The sequence below is a fragment of the Artemia franciscana genome, chromosome 14 (assembly GCF_032884065.1).
Source record: "Artemia franciscana chromosome 14, ASM3288406v1, whole genome shotgun sequence".
NCBI lineage: Eukaryota > Metazoa > Arthropoda > Branchiopoda > Anostraca > Artemiidae > Artemia > Artemia franciscana.
The window spans coordinates 32,302,231-32,316,645 of record NC_088876.1 but is presented as its reverse complement, the minus strand read 5'-3'; the positions used below and the strand labels follow the sequence as shown (position 1 = coordinate 32,316,645).

General features: G+C 32.6%; 1 protein-coding gene and 1 long non-coding RNA gene across 3 annotated transcripts in view; both read left to right on the top strand.

The window, feature by feature from the left end:
- Positions 1–8,059, top strand: part of LOC136035592 (uncharacterized) — a 30,880-nt gene extending 22,821 nt beyond the window's left edge. For both annotated transcript variants that reach the window (XR_010619475.1, XR_010619476.1), the window contains exons 2-3: positions 1,501–1,581; positions 7,982–8,059. This is a non-coding gene — a long non-coding RNA (uncharacterized LOC136035592). The remainder of the gene's footprint in view (positions 1–1,500; positions 1,582–7,981) is intronic.
- A 2,684-nt stretch (positions 8,060–10,743) lies between these two features.
- On the top strand, positions 10,744–11,541 carry LOC136035777 (oxidoreductase NAD-binding domain-containing protein 1-like). The gene has a single exon (XM_065717750.1). The coding sequence runs from the start codon at positions 10,744–10,746 to the stop codon at positions 11,539–11,541; it is 798 nt and encodes a 265-aa protein (XP_065573822.1).
- Positions 11,542–14,415: the final 2,874 nt, after the last annotated feature.

The following is a 14,415-nucleotide window of genomic DNA, read 5'->3' as shown; positions in this document are numbered from 1 at the left end:
TTCACTTTCTGTGTTTTCTTCAGTATTTTCATTTGGCCTTTAAAAACCCCATTTTTGATCTTTTTTTCTTTAGGGTAGGGGTTTTACCGCCCCTCCAATGTTTTTGCGACTTTACCTGACCCTGTTGCTCTCATTGTTCGATTTTGGATTATTTTTTCTTCTATAGTTTGCTAATTTTTTGCAAATTTTTTCTTTTGTTGTTCTTTTCAAGCTTTTTTCTTTCAAGCCGTGAAAATGAATCCGCGAAACAAATTAGTTGAATTCGACAATGCTTCTCGTCTGTAAGAAGTACATAAACAATAAATAAAAGACATAAACAATATAAATAAATAAATAAATATAAATAATTAAATAAAAGAAAAAAAATAAAGATTTATAAATTTTATAAATAAATAAAAGACATAAAGACATAAACAATCTGTCGATTCTTAAGCACAGCTGTACCTCGAAGCAAAGCTAAAAGTTTTCAAGCTATGAAAAGCCCATGTTTTTATTTATTTATTTTTTTCTTCTTTTTTTTAAGATATGTATGGTTTTGTCCAAATTTTCTAAGGCTCGTAACTTTTGATGGGTAAGAATAAACTTGGTGAAACTTATATATTTAAAATTCTGCTTTTTAGAGTTTTGGTTACTAATGAGCCGGGTCGCTCCTTACTACAGTTCGTTACCACGAACTTTTCGATATTTATTTAATATAATACTTTATTTAATATCTAATAATATAATATACATATAAATATATATATATATATATATATTATATGATAAAATATAACATGATTATGTCTAATAATAAATATCTAATAATATTTAGTATGTCCAATAATAAACATAATATCTAATATTATAATAAAATAGAGTATAAAAATATCTAATAATAAGTATCTAATAATGTATATTAAATCGAATAAATCATGAAACACGTGAAATCTGACAAAATGCGCGAAAACATATATTTTTCCTTATCTGTGTTAGCTCTGGGCAACAATTTTCTGTAACACATTCGGAAACCAAGTTTTTATAACCTTTAGGCTTTCAATAGGTTTGAGAAGTCAGTTTTAATCCCTAGTTCTTTTTCTTTTTTTTAACCCTTTCAAGCAGTTTGCGCGATGCCGTCCCTCTTTACCTTAAAACAAAATCACATTTTAGAGATGCAGTTAAATGAATTTAAATCCAGTCTTAATTTAACGGTGACGTCAATTAGACAATATGTAAGAGAGGACGGGGGGATTTAATTTTCAGAATATTGGCGGGGGGGGGGTAATTTTGTTGTTTTTCAATGAAGATACCAAAAAAGATATCTTTCAATATCAGGAGATCTAGGGAGGGGACAAGTGCCCTCCTGTCCCCCTCTAATTGGTCTCACTTCTTAATAAGTGATTTCTTTTTTACTAGAGATCTGAGCTGGATGTGCATCATGTTGATGAGGATTTCTTGTTTCCCTGTTGCAATGGATCGTAAAATACTTCTTGAAATTTGACAACAAATTTATTCTTACAGGTTATTTAGCCGAATTAGAATAAACTTTGAGCAGTACTTCTTCAAAAAGAGATACGAACTGAGAAATATTCGACAATAAAGGTAAGCCTTTCATAGAATTTAATTTAAAGCCTTTCATAGAATTTCATTAGAATTTAAAAATGAATTGAAACTGCAGAACTTCATCAAGATAGTATTTACACATTTATCTTAAACCTTCTTTGAAACCATTGAATAAGCGAAAAATCTAGAATCTTTCCATACAGTCTAACTAATCGAACTACACCATAAATTCTGCAAATCAAACTGATACAAACCTGACAATAGAATAGAAGTTTGAATCATATACAACCTTAAAAACTTCTTGGACGGCTTGGCCCCAATGATCAAACACGTAAAAGGGGTCTACAGGGTCCCTAAGTATTAATTTTTGTGCTGTTTGCTCGAATCTGATGCGAAACTATTCGAGGGCTTATGGTCATCGTCATTTTTTTTTTTTTTTATCAAACCTTTAGTCCGACTTCTAAAGTAAAATATTTTCACCCTAGTAGGGTCAAATATATTTGATAGTTCGCTTGAGGGTGACAGGCTCCATTATCTCAAGCCAGTGATGATCTCAACGTCGCCTAGATTTTTGGAAGCCCAAGGTTGGCCAGAGGTTGGAATTGACTGCTGCGAGCCAGTTTTTCTTCTGTCGTCCTGCCTTCTTCTTCCATGCTGGTATTGGAAGGCATTTGAGGCATTTTTGCTTACACATCCTTCTGATCTCCGCATGGTGTGATGCCTAATTTTGACAATATGAAAGACAAATGGGTGATTCCCACATCTTTTCCTGACTTCGTCGTTTAAGACTCTGTCTGAAAGGCAAATGCCCAGTACATATCGTTGGCATTTCTGATGAAATATTACACATGTTCGAAACTTCCACTGCTTTTGGCGACCAAGTTTCTCACCCGTAAGGAAAAAGAGAGTTTACCATGGCTTCGTAGACTCGACGCTTTGTACGTAGTGAGATTTCGCTGCGTTTCCAAAGGAAATTCTTCAGTTGCAGAAAGACGTTCCATGCTGAGTGTATGAGTGAGAATTTATAATTACATTTATCATTGACCCAAGGTATTATAATGATTGAACCTCCTCGATTTGACTACCATTTAAGGTCACAGAGGCCATCCAAGCGTTTTGTATCGCTTTTGTCTCCGGTAGACTTATTCGGAGCCCAGTCGAGAGTACTCTATTTGCTATTCTTGATGGAGAAGGACGGGCTCACTGCTACACCTTTGTACTTGTCGAGGGCCATAAAAATCCCATAAACAACGAAGTTGAATAAGGTCAGTGAGAGTGCGCAGCATTGACGCACACCCTCCTTAATAAGGACACAATCTGAAAGCTCACCATCGACTCTAACTTGGGCCTGAGTTAAATCATAGCATGCCTTCAATAGCCTGATGGTGTTTTCAGGGGCGTCGTATCCTCCCGTTGCTATCCAAATGGCATCTCGATAAGTCGAATCAAAGGCAGTGACGAAATCAGTGAAGATTTGGATTGTCTCTTGCTGGTGTGTGAAGTGATGTTAAAGGATTTGTCGTAGGCTAAAGATATGATCACAGCCTATGCCTGGTGTAAATCCTGCTTGATTCGGGCAGATTTAACATACTAGAGAACCTCAGGTTTGAAGCTCCTGTCTATTAAAATGTGGAATTTTTTTACCAGAAGAAAAATCGCAGATGTGTGTTTATTTGTTGTTGTTTTTTATGGAGTGACCGTATTGCGTCAATCGGGTATCAAAAGGTCGTACCTCCATAATTTTAAATTTTTAGAAGAGCACGTAAAAACTACACAACTCTTTTATTTCCCCTCCGATAACCATAAAACAAAAACGGAGTGAAATGTAAAATCAATACATATCAATAATTTTTTTTCGGTTATCGGAGGGGAAATAAAAAATTGTGAGGTTTTTTTTACTCTTCTGAAGAATTACAATTATGGAGATACGACCTTTTGATACCCGACTGACAATTGAGCTGATGTTCCTAGGAGATCAACAAAGGGCTCGTTCAAACGGACCTTAAACTTTCCGGTGCCTTCTAAATGACCGAAAAGCTTTGACGGCCACATATAGTATTTGTTATTGGAAAATAGAAAGTTTTTTCTTGGAGGGGGGGGAGGTATTGAATTTCTGTGGGAGACATTTCCCACGGAGAGAATTTTACATAAGGATGAAAATTTCAAGGAGAAAGTTTACATGGGGGTGGGGGGGGGGGGGGGGTTGCGAGAATTCATATACGGAATTCTTTTTATTTTTATTACTTTCTCTTTGACGACTTAATGTTTTGTATTTGATGTTTCGCTGTTGAGTTGTTTCAGGGAAAGTTTTCTGGGGGAAAGGAATTTCCTCAGGGGATTTTTGCACGGGAGGGGGAACTTTCTGCAGGAGCAATTCCATGAGGGAATTTTCAGCGGTACAAGCTTTCCATTTAGGGAGAGGGATTCCCGGGGAAGGAAGGGGAAGGGTGGCACGGAAGAGGGGGGGTAGATTTCCGACATAATTTGAAAAATAGTCTAAATTAAATAAAAAAACAAATATTTCCAAAGAAAGTAAGAATTTTGGGGAAGAGTTTTTAGCGAGCTCGGAATTACCCGGGACGAATTTCCGGGGGAGGAGGATTTTAAGAAAGAGGGATTTTTCGTGGGAGAATTTCCACAGAGGGATAGGCAGATTTCCCCACATTATTTGAAGACTAATCCGAACATAAATAAAAAAAATCGACTGAAAATAAGGAAAAACGTTTAAACACAAAAAAAAACATAAATTATTTCGTATATAAGGTGGGCCACCTCCACCCCAATTTCTCGCTCTTTACGCCACAGTTTGACTTTTTGTCCCACTTCTTTAAGAACGACTCATGAAACACAAGGGCCGTTTAATCGGAATAAAGAAATTTGTTTAAGTATTAAAATAGAATAGTATAAAGAGCAAGGGACTGAGGAATCATTTCCTTTAGTTTGAAATTTTAGTGTTGTTCCTTACTTTCAATTGAAAAACTTTTTTTTTATTTAATTAAGAGAAAAGGCAATTACTTTCTACAAGCTTAAATTATCAAGTTCTACTCAAGCTGCAACAATTTAGCGTTTCGTTGTGTTTCGCAAATGGGCCTGAACACTAGAGTTAATTTTAATTTAGAAGGGGGAGGGGAGGCTTGGATGGCTGAATTTTTATTGTAAGGCTAAAATTTCTTGATTTTTCGTGGAGTCATTATTATTTTTTTGAGGTGTGGGGGGGGGGTGACTAACGCTTCCTTATGGCCCTTGTTTCGTGGTGGGATAGTATTTTAAAGAGGTCTATACCACCTCAGTTTTGGTTATTTTCGGAAATATATGGCCTAATCATCATTTAAATCTTAGCCCTTCCCCCAGGAAACATTTGTATGCTCCTCCCCCCCCAAAAAAAAACAAACAAATAGGCCAGTGATATTCAAAATGCGAATTTCAAAGCATTGGAAGACATGGGATACTTCACCCCATATTCTCCAGTTTTTGTAATTCACGTGTTTTATATTTTCTCAAATTTAACCCTGTCCCTACCCTAAATAAATAGCTGCATTGCTTTCTGCATTTAATTATGTTACAGTTTCATCTATTGAACTACCGTCCCATTTGTATAGGAATCTCGGGTTATAAATTTATATAGGATGTTCGATTTTGATTTATGTCAAAGAAAGCCCAGTTCTCTGACTATTAAAATCAAACTACTAAGAGTATTATGGATTGCACAGGTAATCGGATTTGCAAAGTTTCTCTAATGGCAACGAGATCAACAACGACTAGATTCAAATCAATATCGTTATATTTCTATTATATTATATTTCTATTATATCTTTCTTATATATTGTTATATTTCTTCAGTTGATTTTTGTGTAAAAACACTTTCAAAATATGACGAGCGCTTGTCTCTTGCAAAATCATACCTAGAAGTTTGAAAATGATTGGCTCCCATTCATTTTCTTAGTAAACAGATGAAGACGTTTGAATACTATCCTTGATCTTGACATATTGGAAACTGACAGAAAATTTGCAACAATAATATTATTTCCTATTTGAAAAAAAGATATATATATATATATATATATATATATATATATATATATATATATATATATATATATATATATATATATATATATATATATATATATATATATATATATATATATATATATATATAATATATATAATATATATATATATATATATATATATATATATATATATATATATATATATATATATATATATATATATATATATATATATATATATATATATATATATATATATATATATATATATATATATATATATATATATATATATATAATATATATATATATATATATATATATATATATATATATATATATATATATATATATACGTATAATATAATGGTATATATATATATTGAATCTATATATAGATTGTATATAATATAATTGAATATATATATATATATATATATATATATATATATATATATATATATATATATATATATATATATATATATATATATATATATATATATATATAATTGTATAATTGTTTATTTATGTGTATATTTTTTCTCGAAACGGCTCCATATTTTTCGGGAAATTTTATATATTTTAACAAGGGATTAAAACAATTCAAAGCCTTTAAAAAAGAAAACCAAAAGTTGCTCTTCATCATTTGTAATAATTGCAAAAGTTTGAAGCTTAGTAGAAATCGTAGTTAGAAATTTCCGGTAATAATCAAATATCTACGAATAGCCTCAGTATAAAAAGACATTAAATTGCGTAAAGACCAAAAAACTGATAATTGAAAAATATTTGTACGTATTTTAACAAAGGATTAAAACGATTCAAACGTGATATAGTATTTTATTTAAAAGTGAAAAACCAAAAAATTGAAGCTTAGTAGATATCGTTGTTACAATTCGGCTTGCTTTAATAATCAAATATCTTTGGAGATCAGTATGAAAAGACAGCAAATTGTCTGAAATTGTCTGCGATTAAAATACAAGCGACAATAAAAATCCATAAAAAGAAGAGTGCCGAGTGCTAAGGCCCACTGTGCTCCTAATATATATATATATATATATATATATATATATATATATATATATATATATATATATATATATATATATATATATATATATATATATATATATATATATATATATATATATATATATCAACCTCCTATTCTGTAACAACAATTTTGATTTTTGTTTTGCTGAAAATAATTAAAATAATATTCAAATCGTTATTTTAATTCGAATATTTAGGTAATAAACGGGCTTCATTAGAAGCCCGTTTTGGGCATCTATTAGTTGGTAGAATATCGAAGAAATTCGATATGTTAAGGATTCTATTTTATATTTACTTTAATTAACAGTACTTGCAGCAGGACTAACCTCTATCTCACCCGATAAAAAAAACAAAAAACTTGTAGATGGTGGGCTTCCACGATGATCAGTCTTTTGCCAACTCTTCGGCGAACCTCAGCCAGCATTTATCTCATCTGTGGCCAAATTTTCGGAAACCTCCAGTTGGCTCCGGATGTTGTTTAACTAGGATTCCACGCCATACGGGCAGAAATTCAGCAAGTAGTATTTGTTTAATGAGGCAATCGTCAAGGCGACGGGAAGCTTGTCCAAGCCAGCGGAGCTCGATGATGCCTGATATTCTGTTAACGTTGCAACAATGTCGACCGTTTCCATTGTTCGAAATTGGATCTGACAGGTGTATGGGTAAGATTGAACACAGGAAACTGTGGTCCGAGGCTTCCAGAGCGCTTTTTAGCTGCTTTGGTGAGCTACGACTTGACACCATGAAGAACAGCTGCCCTCACTGTCAACTTATAAATGCGTATCTTTGTTCTTAATCTAATCTGTCAATTAGCCCAGAGATGCTTGTGAAGATGGACAAAAACATTTTAACCTCTACATTCTCTTCTTGTGACATCTTGGCCGAATCCTCCTTTTGAATTTACCTCAGATCCCAGATAGTCAAGAATGTCAACCTTTTCAAATGGGGACCATAGGGGGTGAGTTGATTGTCTGTTGTAACTTTCAGATCAGCAACTTTCGTTTTTCGAAATAACAATATGATTAATTCTTTCTATTCATTCACAATAGTTTGTTATTGTTTTGTTTTATTTGTTTGTTGTTGTTTTTTTTTTTTGGGGGGGGGGGTGAATAGACTATGGTTAGATTTGTTTTATGTTGGCGTATATCTCTTGTTCTCCAATTCCAGTGATCGTAAAATATTTCTTGAAATATAGAAGCAAGCAAGGTCGTATCCAAAGGGGGGAAAAAACGTAACAAAAATGAATATAAACTAATTTTCAATGTGTTTTTTTTTTAAGTTTTTTGTAACTGCTAAAAAAAATCCTTTTGTAAAACACCCCCCTGAAAAAATTCTGGATACGGCCCTGGAAACAAGTTTTATTTTTCTTACAGGTATTTTAGAAGGATTAGCCTACAGTTCTGGCAGTATTTCTTCAACAAATAAGACACAAAAACAAATACCTGACACGTAAGTCTTTACGTATTAACAGTTTGAATGACAAATTTTGGCTGCAATCTCCTTTCTTATGCTATTTACTCCTATGAATCTACGTTTATCACTGTTTGTGTTCTTTCGTTACCATGGAAATTGTTTTTGGAGTTATTTCCCGTCATATGATATTTATCAATACAGGGATGAATAATGAATTATCTGACATGATTTTAATATCAGAATTCTCTAATTTCCTTTTCAGTTTTTTTTTCTGATGTCGTTCGTGCGTCGTCTTTTGTCCTAATTCCTTAGTTTTTCTCGATAATAAAATATTCATTTTTCGATGGAAAAATAAATAGCCACATACAACACCAAAATGCGCATCCCTTTAGATTTTCATAGTTATGCCGGATAATAATGCTCCAGCCGTGCAATAGTCGCACCTGCAGTAACAAAGCCAAGATTTATAAATGATGCGTTCTTGAGATGATGAGAAATGATGTCGAAAAGCCTGTTTCAATAGGAATTTTTTGGTACATGAGTTTGTGGTTGTTTGTTTAGTGGTTGAATTTAGGGTGCTGGAGTTGAGTTGTTTGGTGGTCGAGTTATGGTGGTTTAGTTGATGGTAGTTGAGGTGTGTGTTCACCTTAAAAAAAAAATCATAAAATAGATCTTTTGTGCGTTCGTGACAAGATCTTTTTATCTACCTCTCACTATATACGTCTGAGCGGATGACCATTCATCCCAGGGTTTGAGAAGCTCATAAAAGTGGAAACTTTGGCCTTTAACAGGGTTTGAGTAGGAATTAAAATTACTTTGCTGCTGACTATGTAATGTACGCCAGCAGAATTCGACGAATTCACGGTGAGCATAATTTCGATTTATTAAAAATTTCAATTTCAATTGAATCTGGTTTGGAACCTAGGTTAGTTAAAAAAAAAAAATCATAATTAGATCTTGTCACTTCTCACTGAATGTATATATATATATATATATATATATATATATATATATATATATATATATATATATATATATATATATATATATATATATATATATATATATATATATATATATATATATATATATATATATATATATATATATATATATATATATATATATATACAATTCTGGTGAATCAACTTTTTCAGTCTTATGCAAGCTTTGATGCTAAAAGTTATCTTCACGTATTATATATGTGGCCTATGTCACATTGCGTCAATAAACTAAACAGAAGAAAAGTAAAAAAAAAAAAAAAAAAATCAATTTTACGATGTCATTGGCTGACGCTAAATGTGGCGGTTGTTTTGTTTTTAAAAATGAATCATTTCTTCCCTCATTAGTTTCCACAATTTTTTAAATACACTTTATGATTTTTAGTGAAAACACCTAAGTATCTAAATGAACTATAAAGGCCATATAGCGAAAAAATCAATGGCTTCAAGGTAATTCATGAACCTTCATAGCATAACAGGGACTGATTTAGACCTATCAGCGCCCGGGATAAGAAGAGATATCTGATTGTGGTTAGTTTACTTTTTTAAAGAACATACTTATCTATTGTATATATATTTATTTAATTGTTTTACTATCATTAATATACTTTTTTGTAAATTCTACATATACAATAAGGTTTGAGTAAAACTCTTAGATGCCATTAATTATTAATTTAATTAATAATTAATTAATTTAATTTATATTTAATTACTAATTAATTGGTTAGATGTCATTGTTTATTAATTTAAATAACAATTGTTTATTGGTGATACACTACGCATACAATTTAAATTATGTACAATCGATCTTATTATGTAGATTAAAAATTAACTTGGCATGCTTTTCTCGAAGCAAATACCTTTATAATTGTGTTATAATTTTTATTTATTTTTTTTTACGGCTGAAACACAAGCACGTATTGAATTATCCATCAGATCTCTACATTTAACATTTGACAACATTTTTCAAAACAGATATACATTTCTAATACCACTTTTGATTTTGAATTTGGAAATGCATTCAGAATTTCTCGACCACCCCAGGTTTTGCAACATTGTTTTTAAAATTCTGCTGTGTTTCAGCTTATAAACCTAGACTTTAATTGTTAAAAAAAAATTATAAAAAAAACGTAAAAAAAAATATAAAATCTTTATAATGTTTCTATATAAAAGCATCGAAGCCACATCTTGTTCTATGTGGATTATACTCAAGTTTGTCAACTGCTTCTCGGTCGTCTTATTTTATATATTTTTTTATTTTTAATTATTCTTCAATTATTTAATAATTTTAATTTAAATGATTTTATTTTTTAATTAACTTTAATTTGCTTAAGGTTCTTTCTTAAAAGGCGCTGACACAGGCATAGTTAAATATATCTTCATGACAAACGTTGGCACTTTCCAGAGCTGGGAAATAGTGATTCAAGTTTTTTTTTTATCAGATCAGAAAGTTCCTTACAAGCAGGCGCCCCTACAAACCAGCGCCCGGGGTAGGCCCTTCCCTTGGCCCAATCCTAGATCCGTCCCTGTAATCTAAATGCGTGCGTGCATTAAATATATTTACGAGCGTCTGACTTGCCCATGCCATTGCGAATTGTATTTTATAGAACTTACAAGAATACCTAAAAATAGTAATAACTGAAACAAAATCAATACAGTTCTCATTTTTACCGTGCTCTCTATATTTCAGGTGGAATAAATCGGTATTTCAAGTGGAATAAATGCAGCATCCAGCTCTGATTCGATGTTTCATGTCCACCATGCAAAACAAGACTCACCTCGACATAACAAAAGCAGTGACCAGGAAAAATGTTTTAGCAGACGCAGAAGTGAAAGAAGTTCTTAATATTTCCCCTACTGTTAAAGAGCTAACCTTGTACGTCAAAAATCCCGAACTTTCATTCAAAGCAGGAAACTGGGTCGACTTTTTCATCCCGAATGTCTACCAAGTTGGTGGGTTTTCAATGATCTCCAGCCCACAGCTTCTCAATGAAAAGAGACTACTACAACTCGCCGTAAAAAGATCGAACTCTATCCCAGCAGCTTGGGTACACGAGCGTTGCAAAAGTGGTGATGTCGTCCAGATTCGTGTCGGTGGCAATTTTTATTTCGATCGCAAAGAGAAAGAAAAAGTAAAGAACCTCATCTTAGTTGCAGGCGGCGTGGGAATTAATCCACTTCAATCAATATTGGAATACTGCCTAGATGCTGAAGACCTGAACTTAAACAAAATCGTGCTCCATCAAAGTGCACAAAGTGAAAACGAGCTTCTATTCACTAATAGGCATCAAGTGATGAAAAATAAAATTCCCTTGGAAACTCGCTATTACATAACTAAAGAACCAAACAAAACCAGTCGTATGACGTATCATGATCTTGAATCCTCATTAACTAACAGCTGTCATGAAGAAACAGCAATTTATTTGTGTGGACCAAGAGGTATGACAGATACTGTTGAATCATGGGTAAAAGAAGCGGGATTACCATCGAATTCCCTTCATTTTGAGAAATGGTGGTGAATAACTTAGTTAAAACTTAAATAACTTATAACTTAGTTAATAACTTAGTTAAAACTTAGTTAACGCAAGACCAACATGATTATATATTATGCATACATAAATAAAGCTATAACAATTAATTTTGAAGTCGATAATTTATTTTCGATGGTCGTGCAAGTTTGTGCTAAATGAAATTAGCAACCGCTCTTTAACGGAAAGGATTTCAGAAAACGAAGAAATGCTGTAAGCAATAAGAGTGACTAGAGTATGTATTCTGTCGAAACCCCGTACATAATTAAACGAATAATCAAATAATTAAACTAATAATTAAATAATTTAATGACAAATAAATTTAAAGATTAAATTCTTAAAATATAATTAGATGACTTATTAGGTCTTTCAATATATTAACTCATTCTATTTTACTCAAATATGATACCCGGTATTATACCTACCTTTGCAAGAAAAATATATTCTGCAAATAATAAACCTTTAGAGCCAACATCAATAGAATAAGGATATAATGACCAAGCTCGCCTCATTAAGTGTATTTTTCCCGAAAAATCTATAAAATAAATTACGCATTTAGTAGCTAAATTATGGACTTCCTCTTCATGACTATTGGACAAGTGATGCAATTTTGTCAAAATCCTAGGGGGGGGGCAATTTTGACCCAATTTTCCCAAGTCAAGTGAAAACGACAGTGAAAAATCAGCCATATGGTACCATAAAGGCAAAGATATACGAAAGATGACTGATTTGTTTCTATGAATGCTTGAGTTAGGTAGAACTACCTTAGTTTTGACAAGATATTTGAAGACGCTTAATTTCAGCATGGGGAGGGGGGCACATTAGTGTCTAGCGGGCAGTTGCCCTCCTGCCTTATTTGCAAATCACGCCCCTGCATTTATCAGCGTCAGAAGGCAACTACGAATACATAATCACTATCTAAAGAACCTGTTGGATAAAAGGCATAAAAAAAACAGCCTCTAACCTGTTTTGAGAACTTAAAAAAACATTTGCTCCCTTCCCCGAAAAATCTGAGTTTCATTAATCTCCCTCCCCAAGAAAAAGGCGTTTCCTGAGAGTTTCAACGGGATCCAGTCGTGATGTAATCTTTATTATGATAAATACTCACTAAGCTTAAAGTAGCGAGGAAATCAAACGGAAAACATTTTTTGACCCGTGGCCCAATCTTGGGTCAATTCCGTGATTCCCAACATGGGGCACAGGCTCCACAGGTGGGGCATCGCAATATTTTGGTGGGTAACCTGGTGTACTGCGAAGATATCCTCGGTATTCTTGGTAAACTCGGCGCTCCTCAATACGATCAAAGAGATTGGTGACTCTTCATTGACAGCAACAAGCGTTCTTTGGAGTCTATGCTTTTCCACAACGGGACATCCATTTAAAGAGCAAAAAAAATATACTTCTTATTAGTATAAAATATGCATAGAGGAAGACCCGAAAAAAAAGATGCCATGTTAATGACCTTTTAAGTTTCATCTAGGTGAACACACGTAGAATTTTGAATTGTAAATTTTAAACATTATGAAGAGGGCCTAGGCGGAGTATGACCCAAAATCGGCTGGGAACTACCTGTCTATTCATACCGGAAAACCAGGATTTTTTTTTTCTTTTTCTTTTTAGCTGTTATACAACTATTACGAATGTTGCTCCGTTGTCGCCGTAATTGAATTTGAATAGAGGCGAGCGGAAACTATTCTTGTTTACAAACAAGCTTAACCAGACGTTTGTAACACCCAATTTATCTGTAAACACCCATTATGCTCAGTCTATAGGCAAATTTAGTAATAAGTGAACAAATATGTGTAAATTCAGTAATTAAAGTGACGCTCTTAAATCAAAATAAATAAAGATTCTATTGATACATCAATAGTCAACTAAACGAATAAATATAACAGAACAGGATATCCTATTTAGTCTTTCTAAAAAGATATTTTTGTAGGAAAGTCAATTAATTAATAGTTTGAAGTTTATAATCTAGAATAATGTCAATAATACTCATTAAATGTATAACTTAGATTTATAGTAGTATTTGTCTTTTGCTACTTTTTCAGCAAAGCTAATTCTAGAGCTCCATGATGATATATCTTTTTCGGTCTTTTTTTCTGATTTTTCAAATAGGTTCCTTATTTTCAAACTTGGTGCCCGCTAAGCGTAAGACTACATAACTACATATGGAGGCCTTTTTCACTAAAAAATTAAGTATCTGGTTTTTCGAATTTTTAAAGGCGTATATGGTTGTATAATTTTCCACTAAACCAATTTGAATCAGATTCATTTCCTTGGTAAAGGAAATGTTGTATTACGCAGACAATAGGCTAGTTACCGACATTTATAAATAATATAAACCGTGACAGAGGCGGTTTTAGGGAGGGGAGAGGGCACTTGCCCCGGATGCAGAAAATGAGGGACGCAAAATTTCAAATAATAATCTAACGGTTATGATGATTTTGCAATTTTTGGAATTTATTTCTCTTAAAACCAAGCATTCGTTGAAAATGAAAGTAAGTAGAGATTTAATAAATTTATTTTTTTTTCATATTTGAATTCAAACCTGTTCGTATTTTACAGGATGTCGAGATAATTAATAATTTTGCACAGGCTAAAATAAAAAGTCAGATTTAAATAAATGGAAAATATTGTTAATAAATGAAAATTTTGTTAAAATTTGTCTTGGAAATTTCTGGGAGATAGAGGGGGGGGGGGCTAATAAAAACCCTGTCCCGGGCACAAAAGAGGCCAGAACAGCCACTGTTACCGTGACTGATACTGAATTATTAAGAATGCGAAGAAACACATGCCCCCCCCTAATATGAAGCATCAGCAAAAGAAAAAAAACAACAATATAATGAGTTGCCATAAAAAATG

Excerpts from the sequence above, each read along its gene's own strand:
- LOC136035777 (XM_065717750.1), top strand. The coding sequence starts at position 10,744 with ATGCAGCATCCAGCTCTGATTCGATGTTTCATGTCCACCATGCAAAAC.